Source organism: Cherax quadricarinatus, chromosome 10, assembly GCF_038502225.1.
Source record: "Cherax quadricarinatus isolate ZL_2023a chromosome 10, ASM3850222v1, whole genome shotgun sequence".
NCBI classification, from domain to species: domain Eukaryota; kingdom Metazoa; phylum Arthropoda; class Malacostraca; order Decapoda; family Parastacidae; genus Cherax; species Cherax quadricarinatus.
The window spans coordinates 27,598,933-27,622,867 of record NC_091301.1 but is presented as its reverse complement, the minus strand read 5'-3'; the positions used below and the strand labels follow the sequence as shown (position 1 = coordinate 27,622,867).

Here is a 23,935-nt window from a genome sequence, read left to right as displayed (position 1 = left end):
TGGTTGTGACGGTAGTTGTGGTAGTGGTAATGGTTGTGACAGAAGTTGTGGTAGTGGTTGTGACAGTAGCTGTGCCAGTGCTTGTGATAGTAGTTATTGGAGTGATTGTGACAGAAGTTGTGATACTTGTGGTAATGGGTGTGACAGTAGTTGTGGTAATGGATGTGATAATGGGTGACAGTAGTTGTGGTAGTGGTAACGGTTGTGACAGTAGTTGTGGTAATAGTGTGGCAGTAGTTGTGGTAGTGGTTGTGACAGTTGTTAAGGCCAATTGTGGTAATGGGTGTGACAGTAGTTGTGATTAGTTGTGGTAATGGGTGGACAGTAGTTGTGGTAATGGTTGTGACAGTAGTTGTGACTAGTTGTGGTAGTGACTGTGACAGTAGTTGTGAATAGTGGTGGTGGTGGTTGTGACAGTATTTGAGACTAGTTGTGGTAGTGGTTGTAACAGTAGTCATGGAGTGGTTGTGACAGTAGTCGTGGTAATGGTTGTGACAGTAGTTGTGGTAGTTGTTGTGACAGTAGTCGTGGTAGTGGTTGTGACAGTAATCGTGGTAGTGGTTGTGACAGTAATCGTGGTAGTGGTTGTGACAGTAATCGTGGTAGTGGTTGTGACAGTAATCGTGGTAGTGGCTGTGGTAATGGGTGTGACAGTAGTATTTTACTTGGAGTTTACCTGGAGAGAGTTCCAGGGGTCAACGCCCCCGCGGCCCGGTCTGTGACCAGGCCTCCTGGTGGATCAGAGCCTGATCAACCAGGCTGTTACTGCTGGCTGCACGCAAACCAACGTACGAGCCACAGCCCGGCTGGTCAGGAGCCGACTTTATGTGCTTGTCCAGTGCCAGCTTGAAGACTGCCAGGGGTCTGTTGGTAATCCCCCTTATGTATGCTGGGAGGCAGTTGAACAGTCTCGGGCCCCTGACACTTATTGTATGGTCTCTTAACGTGCTAGTGACACCCCTGCTTTTCAATGAGGGGATGTTGCATCGTCTGCCAAGTCTTTTGCTTTCGTAGTGAGTGATTTTCGTGTGCAAGTTCGGTACTAGTCCCTCTAGGATTTTCCAGGTGTATATAATCATGTATCTCTCCCGCCTGCGTTCCAGGGAATACAGGTTTAGGAACCTCAAGCGCTCCCAGTAACTGAGGTGTTTTATCTCCGTTATGCGCGCCGTGAAGGTTCTCTGTACATTTTCTAGGTCAGCAATTTCACCTGTCTTGAAAGGTGCTGTTAGTGTGCAGCAATATTCCAGCCTAGATAGAACAAGTGACCTGAAGAGTGTCATCATGGGCTTGGCCTCCCCAGTTTTGAAGGTTCTCATTATCCATCCTGTCATTTTTCTAGCAGATGCGATTATTGATACAATGTTATGGTCCTTGAAGGTGAGATCCTCCGACATGATCACTCCCAGGTCTTTGACGTTGGTGTTTTGCTCTATTTTGTGGCCAGAATTTGTTTTGTACTCTGATGAAGATTTAATTTCCTCGTGTTTACCATATCTGAGTAATTGAAATTTCTCATCGTTGAACTTCATATTGTTTTCTGCAGCCCACTGAAAGATTTGGTTGATGTCCGCCTGGAGCCTTGCAGTGTCTGCAATGGAAGACACTGTCATGCAGATTCGGGTGTCATCTGCAAAGGAAGACACGGTGCTGTGGCTGACATCCTTGTCTATGTCAGATATGAGGATGAGGAACAAGATGGGAGCGAGTACTGTGCCTTGTGGAACAGAGCTTTTCACCGTAGCTGCCTCGGACTTTACTCTGTTGACTACTACTCCCTATGTTCTGTTAGTGAGGAAATTATAGATCCATCGACCGACTTTTCCTGTTATTCCTTTAGCACGCATTTTGTGCGCTATTACGCCATGGTCACACTTGTCGAAGGCTTTTGCAAAGTCTGTATATATTACATCTGCATTCTTTTTGTCTTCTAGTGCATCTAGGACCTTGTCGTAGTGATCCAATAGTTGAGACAGACAGGAGCGACCTGTTCTGGTCGTGGTAATGGTTGTGACAGTAGTTGTGACTAGTTGTGGTAGTGGTTGTGACAGTAGTCGTGGTAGTGGTGGTGGTTGTGGTAATGGGTGTGACAGTAGTTGTGGTAATGCTTATGACAGTAGTTGTGACTAGTTGTGGTAGTGGTTGTGACAGAAGCTGTGGTAGTGATTATGACAGTTGTGGTAGTAGTTGTGACAGTAGTTGTGGTAGTGGTTGTGACAGTAGTTGTGGTAGTGGTTGTGACAGTAGTTGTCGTAGCGGTAGTGATTGTGACTAGCTGTCGTAGTGGTTGTGGTAGTGGTTATGACAGTAGGTGTGGAAGTGGTAGTGGTTGTGACAGTAGGTGTGGTAGTGGTAGTGGCTGTGACAGTAGGTGTAGTAGTGGTTGTGACAGTAGTTGTGGCAGTGGTTGAGGTGGTGGTTGAGGTAGTGGTTGTGATAGTCTTTGTGATAGTGATTGTGGTAGTTTTTGTGACAGTGGTGGTGGTAGTGGTTGTGACAGCATTTGTGGTTGTGGTGGTGATAGTTGTGGAAGTGGTTGTGACAACCCTAGCTCTCCCACAGACAACCCCAGCTCACCAACAGACAACCCCTGTTCACCCACAGATAAACCCAGCTCTCCCACAGACAACCCCAGCTCACCCGCTGACAACTCCAGCTCTCCCACAGACAACCCCAGCTCTCCCACAGACAACCCCAGCTCTTCCACAGATAACTCCAGCTCTCCCACAGACAACCCCAGCTCTTCCACAGACAACTCCAGCTCTCCCACAGACAGTCCCCGGCTCTCCATCAGACAACCCCAGCTCTCCCACAGACATCCCCCGGCTCTCCCGCGGACAACCCCAGGTCTCCCACAGACAAACCCCGACTCTCCCGCGGATAACCCCAGCTCTCCCACAGACAACCCCTGGCTCTCCCGCGGACAACCCCAGCTCTCCCACAGACTACCCCTGACTCTCCCGCAGACAACCCCAGCTCTCCCACAGACAATCCCCGGCTCTCCCACAGACAATGCCAGCTCTCCCACAGACAACCCCCGGCTCTCCCACAGACAACCCCAGCTCTCCCACAGACAACCCCCAGCTCTCCCACAGACAGCCCCCGGCCCTCCCACAGACAACCCCCAGCTCTCCCACAGACAACCCCAGCTCTCCCACAGACATCCCCAACTCTCCCACAGACAACCCCCGGCTCTCCCACAGACAACCCCAGCTCTCCCACAGACGGCCCCCGACTCTCCCACAGACAACCCCAGCTCTCCCACAGACAACCCCAGCTCTCCCACAGACAACCCCAGCTCTCCCACAGACAGCCCCCGGCTCTCCCACAGTCAACACCAGCTCTCCCACAGACAGCCCCCGACTCTCCCACAGACAACCCCAACTCTCCCACAGACAACCCCCAGCTCTCCCACAGACAGCCCCCGGCTCTCCCACAGACAACCCCCCAGCTCTCCCACAGACAACCCAAGCTCTCCCACAGACATCCCCCAACTCTCCCACAGACAACCCCCGGCTCTCCCACAGACAACCCCAGCTCTCCCACAGACGGCCCCCGACTCTCCCACAGACAACCCCAGCTCTCCCACAGACAACCCCAGCTCTCCCACCGCCAACCCCAGCTCTCCCACAGACAGCCCCCGGCTCTCCCACAGTCAACCCCAGCTCTCCCACAGACAGCCCCCGACTCTCCCACAGACAACCCCAACTCTCCCACAGACAACCCCCAGCTCTCCCACAGACAGCCCCCGGCTCTCCCACAGACAACCCCCAGCTCTCCCACAGACAGCCCCCGACTCTCCCACAGACAACCCCCGGCTCTCCCACAGACAACCCCAGCTCTCCCACAGACAACCCACGGCTCTCCCACAGACAATCCCAGCTCTCCCACAGACAACCCCCAGCTCTCCCACAGACAGCCCCCGGCTATCCCACAGACAACCCCCAGCTCTCCCACAGACAACCCCAGCTCTCCCACAGACAGTCCCCGACTCTCCCACAGACAACCCCCGGCTCTCCCACAGACAACCCAGCTCTCCCACAGACAGCCCCTGACTCTCCCAGAGACAACCCCAGCTCTCCCACAGACAACCCCCGGCTCTCCCACAGACAACCTCAGCTCTCCCACAGACAACCCCCGGCTCTCCCACAGACAGCCCCCGACTCTCCCACAGACAACCCCCGACTCTCCCACAGACAACCCCAGCTCTCCCACAGAAAGCTTTGCTCTTCTATTCCCTTTAACCCCGGCATGGCGAGCCTAACTCGCTGCCCCAGCAAAAATCAATGTTGACGTGGGTGAGGGAAGTGGTGCCCAGTGTGACGTGAGGGAGGTGGTGCCCAGTGTGACGTGAGGGAGGTGGTGCCCAGTGTGACGTGAGGGAAGTGCTGCCCAGTGTGACGTGAGGGAGGTGGTGCCCAGTGTGACGTGAGGGAGGTGGTGCCCAGTGTGACGTGAGGGAGGTGGTGCCGTGTGACGTGAGGGAGGTGGTGCCCAGTGTGACGTGAGGGAGGTGGTGCCCAGCGTGACGTGAGGGAGGTGGTGCCCAGTGTGACGTGAGGGAGGTGGTGCCCAGTGTGACGTGAGGGAGGTGGTGACCAGTGTGACGTGAGAGTGGTGGTGCCCATTGTGACGTGAGGGAAGTGGTGCCCAGTGTGACGTGAGGGAGGTGGTGCCCAGTGTGACGTGAGGGAGGTGGTGACCAGTGTGACGTGAGAGTGGTGGTGCCCATTGTGACGTGAGGGAAGTGGTGCCCAGTGTGGCGTGAGAGTGGTGGTGCCCAGTGAGACGAGAGGATGGTGGTGCCCAATGTGACGTAATGGTGGTGGTGCCCAGTGTGACGTGAAGGTGGTGGTGCCCAGTGTGACGTGAGGATGGTGGTGCCCAGTGTGACGTGAGGGTGGTGGTGCCCAGTGTGACGAGAGGGCGGTAGTGACCACAGTGTGACGTGAGAGTGGTGGTGCCCATTGTGACATGAGGGTGGTAGTGACAACAGTGAGACTCGAGGGTGGTGTTGCCCAGTGTGACGTGATGGTGGTAGTGACCATAGTGTGACATGATGGTAGTGTTGCCCATTGTGACTTGAGGGTGGTAGTGACCACAGTGTGACGTGAGGGTGGTTGTGCCCCGTGTGACGTGATGGTGATGGTGCCTATTTTGACGTGAGGGTGGTAGTGACCACAGTGCGACGTGATGGTGGTGTTGCCCAGTGTGACGTGATGGTGGTAGTGACCACATTGTGACGTGAGGGTGCGGGTGGTGGTGCCCAGTGTGACGAGAGGGTGGTAATGACCACAGTATGACGTGAGGGTGGTGGTGCCCAGTGTGACGTGATGTTGTAGTGACCACAGTACGACGTGAGTGTGGTGCTGCCCCCTGTGACGTGATGGTGGTAGTCACCACAGTGTGACGTGAGGGTGGTGTTGCCCAGTGTGACGTGAGGGTGAGGGTGGTGGTGCCCAGTGTGACGTGATGGTGGTAGTGACCACAGTGTGACGTGACGGTGATGGTGCTCAGTGTGACGTGAGGGTGGTGGTGCCCAAAGTGTGACGTTAGTGTGGTGGTGCCTAGGGTGACGTGAGGGGTGGCGGTAACCACAGTATGAGGTGAGGGTGGTGGTGCCCACACTGTGACGTGAGGGTGGTAGTGCCCAGTGTGATGTGAGAGTTGTGGTGCCCAGTGTGAGGTGAGGGTGGTGGTGCCCAGTGTGACGTGAGGGTGGTGGTGCCCACAATGTGACGTGAGGGTGGTGGTGCCCACAGTGTAACGTGAAGGTGGTGGTGCCCACAGTGTGACGTGAGGGTCTGGAGGTCTGGAGGTTATTCCGGGGATCAACGCCCCCGCGGCCCGGTCCACGACCAGGCCTCCCGATGGATCAGGGCCTGATCAACTAGGCTGTTACTGCTGGCCGCACGCAGTCCGACGTACGAGCCACAGCCCGGCTGATCCGGCACTGACTTTAGGTATCTGTCCAGCTCTCTCTTGAAGGCAGCCAGGGGTTTATTGGCAATTCCCCTAATGCTTGATGGGAGGCTGTTGAACAGTTTTGGGCCCCGGACACTTATGGTGTTTTCTCTTGGTGTACCAATGGCGCCCCTACTTTTTATTGGCGGCATTTTGCATCGCCTGCCCAGTCTTTTACTTTCGTAGGGAGTGGTGGTGGTGCCCACAGTGTGACGTGAGGGTGGTCGTGCCCAGTGTGACGTGAGGGTAGTAGTGACCACAGTGTGACCTGAGGGTGGTGGTGCTCACAGTGTGACGTGAGGATGATGGTGCCCAATGTGACGTGAGAATGATGTTACCCCGAGTGTGACGTGAGGGTGGTGGTGCCAACAGTGTGACGTGAGGGCGGTGGTGCCCAGTGTGACGTGAGGGTGGTGGTACCCAGTGTGACGTGAGGGTGGTGGTACCCAGTGTGACGTAAGGGCGGTGGTGCCCACATTGTGACTTGAGGGTGGTGGTACCCAGTGTCACGTGAGGGTGGTGGTACCCAGTGTGACGTGAGGGTGGTGGTACCCAGTGTGACGTGAGGGTCGTGGTGCCCAGTGTGACGTGAGAGTGGTGGTACCCAGTGTGACGTGAGAGTGGTGGTACCCAGTGTGACGTGAGGGTCTTGGTGCCCAGTGTGACGTGAGAGTGGTGGTACCCAGTGTGACGTGAGAGTGGTGGTACCCAGTGTGACGTGACGGTGGTGGTACCCAGTGTGACGTAAGGGTGGTGGTACCCAGTGTGACGTGAGAGTGGTGGTGCCCAGTGTGACGTGAGGGTGGTGGTACCCAGTGTGACGTAAGGGTGGTAGGGGTGCACGCGTGGTCGTCCGAGTGTAACCTGAGAGTGACGTGAAGTTAACCTGGGAGTGATGTGAGTGACATGAAAGTGATTTGGGTGTTATATGACCTTGGTGGTGTGACGTGAAGGTGACCTGGGTGTTTCGTATGAGTAACGTGAAGGTGACTTGGGTGTGGCGTGTGTGTGACGTGAAGGTGACCTGGGTGTGGCGTGACTGTGACCTGAGTGTGGCGTGGTAGTAACGTGAAGATGATCTATGTGTGTCGTGGGAGTAGCGTGAAGGTGACCTGGGTGTGTTGTGGGAGTAAAATGAAGGTGACCTGGGTGTGACGTGGGAGTAACGTGACGGTGATCTGGGTGTGGCATGGGAGTAATGTGAAGGTGACCTGGGTGTGTCGTGGGAGTAACGTGAAGATGACCTGGGTGTGACGTGGGAGCAACGTGAAGGTGACCTGGGTGTGCCGTGGGAGTAACGTGACGTTGACCTGGGTGTGTTGTGGGAGTAACGTGAAGGTGATCTGGGTGTGACGTGGGAGTAACGTGACGGTAACCTGGGTGTGTCGTGGGAGTAACGTGACGGTGACCTGGGTGTGGCGTGGATGTGACGTGAGGGTGACCTGGGTGTGTCGTGGGAGTAACGTGACGGTGACCTGGGTGTGGCATGGGAGTAATGTGAAGGTGACCTGGGTGTGTCGTGGGAGTAACGTGAAGATGACCTGGGTGTGACGTGGGAGCAACGTGAAGGTGACCTGAGTGTGCCGTGGGAGTAACGTGACGTTGACCTGGGTGTGTTGTGGGAGTAACGTGAAGGTGATCTGGGTGTGACGTGGGAGTAACGTGACGGTAACCTGGGTGTGTCGTGGGAGTAACGTGACGGTGACCTGGGTGTGTCGTGGGAGTAACATGAAGGTGACCTGGGTGTGTCGTGGGAGTAACATGAAGGTGACCTGGGTGTGTCGTGGGAGTAACGTGACGGTGACCTGGGTGTGTCGTGGGAGTAACATGAAGGTGACCTGGGTGTGTCGTGGGAGTAACGTGAAGGTGACCTAGGTGTGTCGTGGGAGTAACGTGACGTTGACCTGGGTGTGTTGTGGGAGTAACGTGAAGGTGATCTGGGTGTGTCGTGGGAGTAACATGAAGGTGACCTGGGTGTGTCGTGGGAGTAACGTGAAGGTGACCTAGGTGTGTCGTGGGAGTAACGTAACGTTGACCTGGGTGTGTTGTGGGAGTAACGTGAAGGTGATCTGGGTGTGACGTGGGAGTAACGTGACGGTAACCTGGGTGTGTCGTGGGAGTAACGTGACGGTGACCTGGGTGTGTCGTGGGAGTAACATGAAGGTGACCTGGGTGTGTCGTGGGAGTAACATGAAGGTGACCTGGGTGTGTCGTGGGAGTAACGTGACGGGGACCTGGGTGTGTCGTGGGAGTAACGTGAAGGTCACCTGGGTGTGTCGTGGGAGTAACGTGACGGTGACCTGGGTGTGTCGTGGGAGTAACGTGACTGTGCTTTGGGTTTGGCGTGGATGTGACGTGAGGGTGACCTGAGTGTGTCGTGGGAGTAACATGAAGGTGACCTGGGTGTGTCGTGGAAGTAACGTGACGGTGACCTGGGTGTGTCGTAGGAGTAACGTGAAGGTGACCTGGGTGTGTCGTGGGAGTAACATGAAGGTGACCTGGGTGTGTCGTGGGAGTAACGTTACGGTGACCTGGGTGTGTCGTAGGAGTAACGTGACGGTGACCTGGGTGTGTCGTGGGAGTAACGTGAAGGTGACCTGGGTGTGTCGTGGGAGTAACGTGACGGTGACCTGGGTGTGTCGTGGAAGTAACGTGACGGTGCTTTGGGTTTGACGTGGGTGTGACGTGAGGGTGACCTGGGTGTGTCGTGGGAGTAACGTGACGGTGACCTGGGTGTGTCGTGGGAGTAACATGAAGGTGACCTGGGTGTGTCGTGGGAGTAACGTGACGGTGACCTGAGTGTGTCGTGGGAGTAACGTGAAGATGACCTGGGTGTGGCGTGAGAGTAACGTGAAGATGACCTGGGTGTGGCGTCAAGGTGACCTGAGTGTGACGCGGAAGCGACATGAAAATAACCTGGATGTGACGTTGTGATCTGAGTGTGATGTGGTGACCTAGGTGTGATGTGACCTGGTTGTGACTTGGTAACCTGGGAATGACGTGGTGACCTTGGTATGACGTTGTAACCTGGGTGTGATGTGACCTTGATGTGACGTTGTGACCCGGGTTTAGCGTGACCTTGGTGTGACGTGGTGGCCTTAGTGTGGCGTGACCTGGGTGTGACTTGACCTTTGTATATTATGACTTGGGTGTGACGTTGTGACCAGGGTGTGAAGTGGTGATCTGGATGTGACTTGACCTTGGTGTGACGTTATGACCTGGGAATGACGTGGTGACGTGAGTGTGACGTGAAGATGACCTGGGTGTGACTTGCGTGTCACACTCTTCTACGCCACTTGACGCACCTTCAGAGGGATGACCCTGGATATGGCCCTCTTCCTGGGTTGCCCTGGACGTAGCCCTCTACCAGGGTGGCCCTGGACGTGGCCCTCTACCAGGGTGGCCCTGGACGTGGCCCTCTGGCGGCAGTGTATGTATCCACGCCCGTATGGCACCCCACTCTTCCTCTGGCAGCGTCCCTCCTACCTCCCCTCCCTTCCTCCCCAGCCAGCAAGAACCGCCCCTCTCCCCTCAGCCCCTCCCCTCAGCCTGGCCAGGTCTCTCTGGCTTGGTCGTCTTTGCTAGGGTGGTGGGAGCGTCCAGAGACAAGCTTCCTTGGTTCCTACACCTGCTGTCTACCACAGCGCCTCCAAGACCGGCTTGCCTGACGCTGGAAGCACACAGCCGCCATGGTAACTATAGCCAGACCTGGCCCACCTTGTTGTGGTGTGTGTGTGTCGCTTGTGCTGCTGGTAAATAGTGTGTGTGTGTGTGTGTGTCGTTTGTGCTGCTGCTCGTATATAGTGTGTGCGCACCCGATCTGCCAACCTGCTGCCTGCTCCCCTCTCCTTCCCCTCCCCCTCCCCTCCTCATCCACCCCGCCTTGGCTTACATTCTGCTCCTCCTTCCCCATTTTCCCTCTCAACCCCCTGCTACCATTCTCCTCTTCTCAACCCCCCCACTCCGATAACATACCCTTGGTGACCCTCTCTTACCCTCACTGCAGTTGTCTTCATAGCCATTCTCTCTCTCTCTGTCGACCTTCCTTTTTATATTCTATCTCTCCCCCTTCCATCAAGTTTCAGCCGAAGCTTCGTTTTTCCATCCTTTCTCTCCCTTATTGTGTTTCATCGCCCTCCCACCCAGCCTCTCCCATCTGTTGCTGATCCCTCGCTTTCTATCACATCTCTCTCTCTGTCTCTCTGTCTGTCTGTCTCTCTCTCTCTCTCCTCCCTTGACCTTCCTGCTAGCTAATTGTCCTTCTTATTCCTCCTTCTCAACGGACATACTTGACCCACCAACAACACCAGCTGTTGTTTGACTCTCCACCAACACTAGCTGTTGTTTGACTCTCCACCAACACCAGCTGTTGTTTGACTCTCCACCACCACCAGCTGTTGTTTGACTCTCCACCAACACCAGCTGTTGTTTGACTCTCCACCAACACCAGCTGTTGTTTGACTCTCCACCAACACCAGCTGTTGTTTGACTCTCCACCAACACCAGCTGTTGTTTGACTCTCCACCACCACCAGCTGTTGTTTGACTCTCCACCAACACCAGCTGTTGTTTGACTCTCCACCAACACCAGCTGTTGTTTGACTCTCCGCCAACACCAGCTGTTGCTTGACTCTCCACCACCACCAGCTGTTGTTTGACTCTCCATCACCACCAGCTGTTGTTTGACTCTCCACCAACACCAGCTGTTGTTTGACTCTCCACCAACACCATCTGTTGCCTGACTCTCCACCACCACCAGCTGTTGCTTGACTCTCCACCGACACCAGCTGTTGCTTGACTCTCCACAACCACCAGCTGTTGCTTGACTCTCCACCACCACCAGCTGTTGCTTGACTCTCCACCACCACCAGCTGTTGCTTGACCCTCCACCACCAGCTGTTGCTTGACTCTCCACCACCAGCTGTTGCTTGACCCTCCACCACCAGCTGTTGCTTGACCTTCCACAAGCACCAGCTGTTGCTTGACCTCTCACCAGCACCAGCTGTGTCTTGACGCTCCACCAGCACCAGCTGTTGCTTGACCCTCCTCCACCGCCACCAGCTGTTGCTTGACCCTCCACCACCAACAGCTGTTGCTTAACCCTCCACCACCACCAGCTGTTGCTTGACCCTCCACCACCAGCTGTTGCTTGACCCTTCACCACCAGCTGTTGCTTGACCCTCCTCCATCACCACCAGCTGTTGCTTGACCCTCCTCCACCACCACCAGCTGTTGCTTGACCCTCCTCCACCACCACCAGCTGTTGCTTAACCCTTCACCACCACCAGCTGTTGCTTGGCCCTCCACCACCAGCTGTTGCTTGACCCTTCACCACCAGCTGTTGCTTGACCCTCCTCCACCACCACCAGCTGTTGCTTGACCTTCCACCACCACCAGCTGTTGCTTGACTCTCCACCACCACCAGCTGTTGCTTGACCCTCCACCACCAGCTGTTGCTTGATCCCCCACCACCAGCTGTTGCTTGACCTTCCACAAGCACCAACTGTTACTTGACCCTCCACCACCACCAGCTGTTGCTTGACCCTCCACCACCACCAGCTTTTGCTTGACCCTCCTCCACCACCACCAGCTGTTGCTTGACCCTCCACCACCACCAGCTATTGCTTGACGCTCCACCAGCACCAGCCGTTGTTTGACCCTCCACCACCAGCTGTTTCTTGCCCCTCCACCAGCACCAGCAGTTGCTTGACCTCTCACCAGCACCAGCTGTTTCTTGACGCTCCACCAGCACCAGCTGTTGCTTGACCTTCCTCCACCACCACCAGCTGTTGCTTGACCCTCCTCCACCACCACCAGTTGTTGCTTGACCCTCCACCACCTCCAGCTGTTGCTTGACCCTCCACCACCAGCTGTTGCTTGACCCTTCACCACCAGCTGTTGCTTGACCCTCCTCCACCACCACCAGCTGTTGCTTGACCCTCCTCCATCACCACCAGCTGTTGCTTGACCCACCTCCACCACCACCAGCTGTTGCTTGATCCTCCTCCACCACCACCAGCTGTTGCTTGACCCTCCACCACCAGCTTGACCACACCAGAATGGTCCAGTGTTTGCACCCTCTCCGTCACCTCCTACCTTTCTCCTCCCATATAACATCCCCTCCCAACTTCTCTCCTCCTCTCATCTTCCCTCTCCCTCCAACCTACCCTTCCCCTCCCCTCTTACCTTTCCCCTTCCATCTTCCCTTCCCACCTTCCCTCCCCACACCAGCAACAACTCTGAATGTACTACATTTCTCATCCGGTGACGCCCCTCCTCCCCCCCTTCTTATCCTGCAGTTCTCCTTCACTATCTACACATCCTCTCTCATGTCCTTCACATCCCAAGTTTCCATTAGTACCATATTCATCAGTTATCGGGCTTGCAGTTTGGTTGTCGTCTGTTTATATTTTCATCTTTTGGTGAGAAGTGCGTCAAGTTTTACTTGTGAAGTTGTTGGTCGGGTGCTCCATGCGTCAAGTGAACTCTGGCCAGCATCAGAGCGCCTGCGTCAGCTCCTGCTGGGCCTGCGCTCTACCAGCTACTGTGTCCGCGCATTACCCGCCGGGGGAGCACCTTGGATGGATATGGAGGCAGGGAGGAGGAAAGAGGCGTTGATAAAGAGAGAGGGGGGGTCTGAGAGAGAGCGAGCATGATCGAGAGATGGAGAGAGCAAGAGAGAGGAGTTTTCCTCACTCGGGTCGGCAATCATCCAAACACTCATGAGAAATAATGAGCTTTCACGCCCCACTAAAGAGTTAATAATGACATAAGACGATACGCAAAGCTGTGGTGTTGATTCCAGGGTAAGGAGGACGGCCGCCAGCGAGGCCCCGGCCAGACACAACAGTGCTGCCAGCCTCCTTACTCGTGCACACCTGCGACTCCCGTGTTACTGTGTTGACAAGCTAGCATAGAACTAACTAGCCTTTTCTGGCTCTTTAATTCACCTATAACCGTCAGTACATCTTCGGAAAAGAAAAACAATACTGTGAGGGTATACACGTAGCCTCATCAACTCTCTCGACTGCAATACGAACACAAACTTTACTTCACCTTCACGTGTATTCAAAGTTAAACCTGATCCTGTTATAACCACAACATCAGTAAGGGTTAATTAAGTCAACATTTCATTTAAGCACGAGTTCTGTCAAACCAAATGAAAAAGAGGGTTAAGAAGCGGACTAGAGCTACGAGAAGCCTATCAAACATACAAAATGTATGCGTGGCCTGAAATTTAGATTTTTTTTTAACCACTGAAAGACTCATTTATTGAACTTCCTTCTGCATACTGTGCAGAAAAAACTTAAATGTTAAAAGCGCCCATAAAAAGTGAAATACCATTTTCAACTTTTCTTTGATGTTAGTATCACATACAAACATATTTTGCGCAGAACTTGTGAGCAATGTTTCGTGATGGTACATGATATGATTTTAATGTTTATAATTGTGTCTGTGTTGCTGGGATGTACAGATGTCAGGTCGGAGTGAGCTCTTGCCCATGGCTAGTTGTGTTGTGGGGAATAACACATGCGCAACAACTGGGTTATCTCTATTATGAAGACGTTTCGTCAACCAGTGTTTTTTTTTTCAGTTCATTACATAGATTATATTCTGGAGACAATGTAAGATGAGACAATCAGTCCCTCAGCCTTGACATGTGTTCCATCTCTTAGAAGCTTAATCAATCCAGCACACATTGCATTAGTCACGATTAATGTAACGCGTTCTGGTGTCACGCCTGTAACCTGCAGATTGTAGTATACATGTCGTTCGTAATATTATACATAGGTGTTAATTAATAACGTAGCGAATAAGCTCAACGAGAGTAAACACAAGGCAGCAGAATATCGACCAAATCGGAAAACAAACTAAAATTCAGAGATAACAAAGAAAAACATTAGAACAGAACATTCATGTAAAAATAAGTGTATCAGAAAGAGCAGACTGAAGGAAAAAACGGAGAGTATTGTTACGTATGAACTTCACAATGGGTGGCAACCCAGATGACAGGAGCCGATGTTGCTGGATCGAATGTTGATGACGTCGGCCAGACTCTAAATGTCGAGCTTGAAAACTCGTAGAATGTGGTAATGACACTGAACTTTTGTTAGTATCAGCTGGGCTTCCTGGCCTCGAACGTCTGTCGTAGATTTAGTGCAGGAACACCTCACCACCGGACACGAAAAAGTGATCCATTGTTTTCAAATGGACTGGAAAACCTAACACCAGTAAGCCAGCTGATGCTTCACCCCGGGTACATAGCACCAGTAAACCAGTGGATGCTTAAATACGTCTGCCCAGCACAGTTACCACAGTGCCCTTGCTAACTCACTGAGCAGCATCTAACAAAAACTGTCAGAAGACACTTCCCTGTTGCTGACGAACAGTACAGCCCACGTCAGCACGACGCTAGACGTAGCATGTGCGTTGATGTACGACGAACCACGCATTAACAACGCCATCTGGAAAACCGTGAAAATTAGCATAAAATGTAAGTCAACAGTGACTAAACACAACTAAAAACCGATAAACAAAAATATCAACTAATCCTAGAGGCAGAGCACAAAATTGCGACTAGACTGTAGACAGACCCCCCTCCTAATACTCTTTAATAAGGGCACCCTCTATAACTAAAAATAAAACCAAATCTATATGCTCTTAAACATGTGTCGGCCATTACGCTCAAGGAGGGGTGGAGGTTCGAGACTGTGTTCGTTAATAGCGTGAACGCCTACTCTTGTAGCTAATCTTCTCCCATGCCACAAATATAGCCACCCAAAGTGGTACACCAATTACAACTTGCAACTTAATAGAGGGTAGCTAACCTAACCAGCACCCAGAGCAGTAACTGCCACAACGACCACGCAGGCCGCCTACCGCAACTAGCGACTTGATAACGGGTATCCACTTTAATTAGCATTGTAAAGCATGACACCCACGATAACTAACTGTTAGTAAATTTTACCATGGAAAAATCGTCTACCACAACTAGCACCAAAAAAAAAAACCTGCCACAACTAGCAACCAGAAAACCTACCACAATTAGCACTAGAAAACGACCTACCACAATTAGCACAAGAAAACCATTTACCTCAATTAACACCAGAAAACTACCTAGCATAATTAACACCAAAATACAGCACCAACAACAATTAGCATTCAGAAAATCACCTATCACAACTCGCAACCAGAAAACCAAACCACAACTAGCAACCAGAAAACCCACCTGCCACAATTAGCAACAAGAGAATCACCTTCCACAATTAGCAATAAGAAAACCACATACCACAATCAGTACCTAGAAAACCACTTCCAACAATTACGACCCAATACATCACTTACCACAACTACCACCCAGAACAGCAACTATAACTACCACCCAGAGCAGCAACTATAACTACCACCCAGAACAGAAAACTATAACTACCACCCAGAACAGCAACTATAACTACCACCTAGAACAGAAAACTATAACTACCACCTAGAACAGCAATTACAACAACTACCATCCATAACAGCAACTACCACTCAGAACAGCAATTACTATAACTAAAACCCTGAACAGCAACTACCACAACTACTACCCACACACCAGGCACTGAACGTATCAACATGGTTGGAAGATTTTCTTTATCGAAAGGTAAAGTAGGAAATAAGACTGAGTTTTAATTAATAGGCGTTTCTCCATCACTGATAACAATAATAATAATAATATCATCATGAGCAGTAGCAGCAGCAGCAGCAGCAGCAGTAGCAGCAGCAGCAGCAGCAGTAGCAGCAGTAGCAGCAGCAGCAGCAGCAGCAGCAGTAGCAGCAGCGGCGGCAGCACGGCGGCAGCGGTACGGCGGTGGCGGCGGCGGCGCAGCGGCGGTACGGCAGCGGTGGCAGCAGCGGCGGCGGCGGTGCAAGGCAGGCAGCGTGGCAGCGGCGGCGGCGGCGGCAGCGGCGCGGCGGCACGGCGGCAGCGGCAGCGGCGGCGGCGGCAGCGCAGTGGCGCAGCGGTGGCGGCGGCAGCGGCGGCCCGGCAGCAGCGGCAGCAGGCGCACGGCGGCGCGGCAGCAGGCGGCGGCGGCAGCGCGGCAGCAGCAGGCGGCAGGCGGCAGCGGTAGGCGCAGCGTGGCAGCGGCAGCAGCTAGCAGCGGCAGCGGCAGCGGCAGCGGCAGGCGGCGGCAGCGGCGGCGCGGAGGCGGCAGTGGCGGCGGCGGCAGCGGCAGCAGTAGCGGCAGGCGGCGGCGGCGGCGGCGGCAGCGGCGGCAGGCGGCGGCGGTGGCAGCAGGCGCGGCAGGCAGCGGCAGCGGCGGCGGTAGCGGCAGCGGTGGCGGCGGCAGGCAGCGGCAGCGGTAGCAGCGGCGGTGGCGAGGCGGCAGCGGCGGCGGCGGCAGCGGCGGTGGCGGCAGCGGCAGGCGGCGGCGGCAGCAGCAGCGGCGGCGGCGGCGGCAGCAGCGCGGCAGCAGGCAGGCGGCAGCGGTCGGCGGCAGCGGTGGCGGCGGCGGCGGACGGCAGCGGTAGCGGCGGCAGGCGGCGGCAGCGCGGTGGCGGCGGCAGCCGGCGGCGGCAGGCGGCGGCAGCGGCAGCAGCGGCGGCAGCAGCGGCAGCGGCGGCGGTGGCAACGGCGCGGCGGCAGCGGCGGCGGCGCGGCAGCAGCAGCAGCAGTGGCGGCAGCGGCAGCGGCGGCAGCGGCGGTAGGCGGCGCAGGCGGCGGCAGGCAGCAGGCAGGCGGCGGCAGGCGGCGGCGGCAGCGGTGGCAGGCGGCGGCGGCGGCAGCCGGCAGGCGGCGCGGCGGCAGGTGGCAGCGGCGGCAGGCGGCAGCGGCCCGGCAGCAGCGGCAAGGCGGCAGCAGCAGCGGCGGCGGCAGGCAGCGGCGCGCAGGCGGCAGCGGCAGCAGCGGCGGCGGCGGCGGCGAGGCGGCGGCGGCAGCGGCAGGCGGCGGCAGCGCGGCAGCAGGCAGCAGCAGCAGCGCGGCAGCGGTAGGCGGCAGTAGCGGCGGCGGCAGCGGCGGCAGCGGCGGTAGCAGCAGCGGCGGCAGCGGCAGCGGCAGTGGCAGCGGCAGCAGCGGCGCGGCGCGCGGCGCGCAGGCGGGCGGCGGCGGCGGCAGCGGCGCGGCAACGGCGGCCGGCGCGGCAGCGTGCGGCGGCGGCGGCGGCGCTGGCAGCGGCAGCGGCGGCGGCAGCGGTAGGCGGCGCGGCAGGCGGACAGCGGTGGCAGCAGGCAGGCGGCGGCGGTGGCAGCTGGCAGCGGCGGCAGCGGCAGCGGCGGTGGCGCGGCGGCGGCGGCAGGCGGCAGCGCGGCGCGGCGGCGGCAGGCAGCAGCGCAGCGGAGTAGTAGTAGTAGTAGTAGTAGTAGTAGTAGTAATAGTATTCCTATATCCCTTGTAAATCTAAATTTGTCCAACTTGAACCTATTGTTGGGAATCCAGTCTTGGTTAGATACTTTCAACATGTCATTTATATCCCCTTTTGTATTAGTGTTTGTTTATGCATGGCATTTATATCCCCCCTTTAATTCTAAGTCCTTCTGGAGTCCAAATTCAGTGCCTTCAGTCTATTCTCGTACTAAAGGTTTTTGATACATGGGATCAACTTCATCATCCTTCTCTGTATATTTTTCAGCGCATCTGTGTCCATTCTGTATGGAGACCAGAACTGAGCAGCATAATTTAAATGAGGTCTAACCAAAGATATATAAAGCTTAAGTAAAACCTGAGCATTTTTAATATTATACATCTTGATGTGAAGCCAAGAATTATATTAGCTTTACTGCGAACACCTACGCACTGTTGTCTTGGCTTTAAAGTTGTGCTGACCATAATTCGTAGATCTTTTTCACAGTCAGTTTGACTAAGATCTTCATTATTAAGCTTATAAGTACCTTAGTTATTTTTTATTCTTATTGTTTGAATCTTATATTTGTCTGCATAAACTGCATCTTCCACTTTGACCGCATCAGCCTATCCAGTTAATACTGTGCGTTTCTAATGTACTCATCAGAAATCATTTGACGGCCTACTTTTGTATCATCGACAACTTACTTCTGTCGCTATTTATTCCCTATCTGTGTCATTTATGAATACTGTGAACAGCAAAGGGTACCAATACTGACTCCTGTAGCGCATCACTGGTATTGAGTCCCCATTCGGATTTCTCCCCATTTATTCACACTGTAGACTATCAGTCATCCATGACTACCCAGGAGATAATTTCTCCTACACCGGGTGCAGCTTTCTTCATTAGCCTCCTGTGTATAATTTTATCAAAGGTCTTGGTTAACTGCCTTCGCTAACCTGGTGAAAAAAGCTAGTAAATTCGTAAGGCAAGAACGCCCCTTCGTAAAACCGTGTTGATAATCATTGATCAAATTATATCTTTCAAGGTATTAAGAATTGCATTAGCAATTATTGATTCCATTAACTTTCCTACAGTTGAGGGTAGATTGACTGGTCTATAATTCCAAACTAAGAATATATCCCCTACCTCATAAATGAGTATCACATTTGTCATTTTCACTGACCCACAACGATGCTTGTTGGAGGTGATCTGTTGAAGAGCTTAGCTAATGTTTATCAAGTTCCTCGTTACATTCCTCTTAAACCCCTGAAAACCACTCGTCAGGGCCGGGTGACTTGTTTGGTTTCCATTATTTAAGTTGTCCGAGGACCACGTCACTAGTGACTCGGATCTTATATGATTTATTCTCCTCCTAACCTGTATAATTTATTCATCTCTGAGATTGTATTTGTATCCTCTTTTCTTTAAACAGAGAGAATAAGATTGCCCGGTGAGGCCCGGTGGCCTGGTGGCTAAAGCTCCCGCTTCACACACGGAGGGCCCGGGTTCGATTCCCGGCGTTCCCAGCGGGTGGAAACATTTCGACACGTTTCCTTAAACCTGTTGTCCTGTTCACCTAGCAGCAAATAGGTACCTGGGTGTTAGTCAACTGGTGTGGGTCGCATCCTGTGGGACAAGATTGAGGACCCCAAAGGAAATAAGTTAGACAGTCCTCGATGATGCACTGACTTTCTTGGGTTATCGTGGGTGGCTAACCCTCCGGGGTTAAAAATCCGAACGAAATCTTTCTTTCTTTCGCTCTCTCTCTCTCTCTCTCTCTCTCTCTCTCTCTATATATATATATATATATATATATATATATATATATATATATATATATATATATATGTGTGTGTGTGTCGTGCCGAATAGGCAGAACTTGCGATCTTGGCTTAAATAGCAACGCTCATCTTGCCATATAGGTCAAGTGAAAATTCGTGTATGCAATATATATATATATATATATATATATATATATATATATATATATATATATATATATATATATATCTTTCAGCACTGAGAGTGCAATTATCAATCACATTAAGAGGAAGATTTTAAATAAATATGTATTGTTGTTGTTAATAAATCTATTCCGAAATTAGGCATTTCAAAATCTTTACCACTAGAAGTATTATGCTACCACAATTATATAGAGCATATAAACAATAAAGTCTTTATATTTATGGAACATGCAAATAGGCAACAGGATGACCTAGTAACCAGCTGTGGGTCAAACATTTATCACAACAGGATGACCTAGTAACCAGCTGTGGGTCAAACATTCATCACAACAGGATGACCTAGTAACCAGCTGTGGGTCAAACATTTATCACAACAGGATGACCTAGTAACCAGCTGTGGGTCAAACATTTATCACAACAGGATGACCTAGTAACCAGCTGTGGGTCAAACATTTATCACAACAGGATGACCTAGTAACCAGCTGTGGGTCAAACATTTATCACAACAGGATGACCTAGTAACCAGCTGTGGGTCAAACATTTATCACAACAGGATGACCTAGTAACCAGCTGTGGGTCAAACATTTATCACAACAGGATGACCTAGTAACCAGCTGTGGGTCAAACATTCATCACAACAGGATGACCTAGTAACCAGCTGTGGGTCAAACATTTATCACAACAGGATGACCTAGTAACCAGCTGTGGGTCAAACATTTATCACAACAGGATGACCTAGTAACCAGCTGTGGGTCAAACATTTATCACAACAGGATGACCTAGTAACCAGCTGTGGGTCAAACATTCATCACAACAGGATGACCTAGTAACCAGCTGTGGGTCAAACATTTATCACAACAGGATGACCTAGTAACCAGCTGTGGGTCAAACATTCATCACAACAGGATGACCTAGTAACCAGCTGTGGGTCAAACATTTATCACAACAGGATGACCTAGTAACCAGCTGTGGGTCAAACATTCATCACAACAGGATGACCTAGTAACCAGCTGTGGGTCAAACATTTATCACAACAGGATGACCTAGTAACCAGCTGTGGGTCAAACATTCATCACAACAGGATGACCTAGTAACCAGCTGTGGGTCAAACATTCATCACAACAGGATGACCTAGTAACCAGCTGTGGGTCAAACATTTATCACAACAGGATGACCTAGTAACCAGCTGTGGGTCAAACATTTATCACAACAGGATGACCTAGTAACCAGCTGTGGGTCAAACATTCATCACAACAGGATGACCTAGTAACCAGCTGTGGGTCAAACATTTATCACAACAGGATGACCTAGTAACCAGCTGTGGGTCAAACATTTATCACAACAGGATGACCTAGTAACCAGCTGTGGGTCAAACATTTATCACAACAGGATGACCTAGTAACCAGCTGTGGGTCAAACATTTATCACAACAGGATGACCTAGTAACCAGCTGTGGGTCAAACATTTATCACAACAGGATGACCTAGTAACCAGCTGTGGGTCAAACATTTATCACAACAGGATGACCTAGTAACCAGCTGTGGGTCAAACATTTATCACAACAGGATGACCTAGTAACCAGCTGTGGGTCAAACATTTATCACAACAGGATGACCTAGTAACCAGCTGTGGGTCAAACATTCATCACAACAGGATGACCTAGTAACCAGCTGTGGGTCAAACATTCATCACAACAGGATGACCTAGTAACCAGCTGTGGGTCAAACATTTATCACAACAGGATGACCTAGTAACCAGCTGTGGGTCAAACATTCATCACAACAGGATGACCTAGTAACCAGCTGTGGGTCAAACATTCATCACAACAGGATGACCTAGTAACCAGCTGTGGGTCAAACATTCATCACAACAGGATGACCTAGTAACCAGCTGTGGGTCAAACATTTATCACAACAGGATGACCTAGTAACCAGCTGTGGGTCAAACATTCATCACAACAGGATGACCTAGTAACCAGCTGTGGGTCAAACATTCATCACAACAGGATGACCTAGTAACCAGCTGTGGGTCAAACATTTATCACAACAGGATGACCTAGTAACCAGCTGTGGGTCAAACATTTATCACAACAGGATGACCTAGTAACCAGCTGTGGGTCAAACATTCATCACAACAGGATGACCTAGTAACCAGCTGTGGGTCAAACATTTATCACAACAGGATGACCTAGTAACCAGCTGTGGGTCAAACATTTATCACAACAGGATGACCTAGTAACCAGCTGTGGGTCAAACATTCATCACAACAGGATGACCTAGTAACCAGCTGTGGGTCAAACATTTATCACAACAGGATGACCTAGTAACCAGCTGTGGGTCAAACATTCATCACAACAGGATGACCTAGTAACCAGCTGTGGGTCAAACATTCATCACAACAGGATGACCTAGTAACCAGCTGTGGGTCAAACATTTATCACAACAGGATGACCTAGTAACCAGCTGTGGGTCAAACATTTATCACAACAGGATGACCTAGTAACCAGCTGTGGGTCAAACATTCATCACAACAGGATGACCTAGTAACCAGCTGTGGGTCAAACATTTATCACAACAGGATGACCTAGTAACCAGCTGTGGGTCAAACATTTATCACAACAGGATGACCTAGTAACCAGCTGTGGGTCAAACATTCATCACAACAGGATGACCTAGTAACCAGCTGTGGGTCAAACATTTATCACAACAGGATGACCTAGTAACCAGCTGTGGGTCAAACATTCATCACAACAGGATGACCTAGTAACCAGCTGTGGATCAAACATTCATCACAACAGGATGACCTAGTAACCAGCTGTGGGTCAAACATTTATCACAACAGGATGACCTAGTAACCAGCTGTGGGTCAAACATTTATCACAACAGGATGACCTAGTAACCAGCTGTGGGTCAAACATTTATCACAACAGGATGACCTAGTAACCAGCTGTGGGTCAAACATTCATCACAACAGGATGACCTAGTAACCAGCTGTGGGTCAAACATTCATCACAACAGGATGACCTAGTAACCAGCTGTGGGTCAAACATTTCATTTGGTCACTTAACTTTACTTCATTAATGTTTGAATGATATATGATCATGTTTCAAACTCGAGTCATTCTAGGAAGGAATGATCACTGATGAAGTTATGTTCTTGAGAAAGATACAGAGTGTGGGTACCGTGTGCTGCCCGTCGTGTGGAATAAAGGTTGTCTTGTTGCTGGCTATAACGTGAAGCCAAGTGTGGCACTTGATAACTTTGATAACTTTGATAACTTTGGCTCTCATCATCACGGTATGTCTACCTACATCTTTCTGATCTTGAAGGCTCTGCTGAGATAACATATCCAACGAAACTGGGTCCAGATGAGAAATGTCTCTTATACAGTTCTCCATTTGGCCAAAAGTCGCAGATGAGAGGAGGGGGGGGGGTGAAGGAAGCCAGTCCAAGAAGTTGGAGAATATTCAAGGTGAAAGTGTACTTACTAGTGGCTTATTTCTTGGCTGCTCTGCTTACGAGATTTATCATGTGATTCTTCGTAAATATGTTGGAATAAAATTTCACATGTAGAATATCCACCTCATTCCCGGATTCCAACATTCTTTCATTCATTATTACCACAGGTTCAGCATTGACATTATGCTGCCTAGAGACCATCATCATTTGTGCTTTCTCAAAAACAAATGTTACGAAGTATCGTTTTCCCCAGGTTGATATAACTCTAGGTTGGTGAGACTTATATCACCAACCTGAGAGCGGCAGGTCTCTCCTCTCGTGTATAAGTAAATGTCATTAGCATGAGGATGAGGTGGAGTAGATCATTGAAGTAAACATTCCATAATAATAAACCAAACACTCTTCCTTGTGCAAGATTCTCACCAGTTGGGCGGCTTGTAGACTCTGCACCATTGAGACCTGCTCTAAGAGATATATTTTGAAGATAGTCACTAAGGAGATGTAGTGCAGAGCCAGACTCCAAATGGTTGTAGTTTTGCCGAGTCCCTGATATTGTACCCTGTCGAAGGCACCAGCAATGTCTAGTGCTACTAACCAGCTGATCTTGGATTCCCCCAGTGACTGGTGCCACATAGTGGAGACATTTAACACGTCAACTGCAATAACCTTCCTGAGTCCATATCTAGATGCCTTAGCAATTTCGTCCCACAGGAGTTAAATATGATCGTTACTATATATTGCACCTAAGTAATCCTAGGTGCGAACATATTAGTTGTGAACATATTAAACTCATTCTCATCGAGAAATTGCAGCCAGATTCCGTGTCTGCTCTTTCCACTTTTATATCAGTTATGATGCAATATTTTAAATTTCCTTAACATACATAGTCACGCCACCCCTTTCCTGTTAAATCTATCAGTGTGGTATAATTTATAGCCTTATATGTAACATTCAGCAGACATGTCACTATTTTTCAAAATAAACCAGGTCTCACGTTATTGCAATAATGTTTTTCATATGCAATTAGTTTTATTTTCAAGTTTCTTGGGTTCCAGCTACTTCTTGCTCCCACCGTCACTAGTACTGCAACATTAAATGATATATTACTAATATGGCTGTACCTTTTAAAAAGCATTTATAATTTATTAAATGTAAATTATTATTATTATTATTATTATTATTATTATTATTATTATTATTATTATTATTATTATTATTATTAT

The 23,935-nt window shown here is 51.3% G+C and overlaps 1 protein-coding gene across 2 annotated transcripts in view; it reads left to right on the top strand.

The window, feature by feature from the left end:
- The first annotated feature begins 9,531 nt into the window (after positions 1-9,531).
- LOC128687796 (uncharacterized) overlaps positions 9,532-23,935 on the top strand; it is a 300,033-nt gene continuing 285,629 nt past the window's right edge. For both annotated transcript variants that reach the window (XM_070083739.1, XM_070083738.1), the window contains exon 1: positions 9,532-9,656. In XM_070083739.1, the coding sequence (XP_069939840.1) occupies positions 9,654-9,656 (3 nt within the window). In that variant the 5' untranslated portion in view covers positions 9,532-9,653. The remainder of the gene's footprint in view (positions 9,657-23,935) is intronic.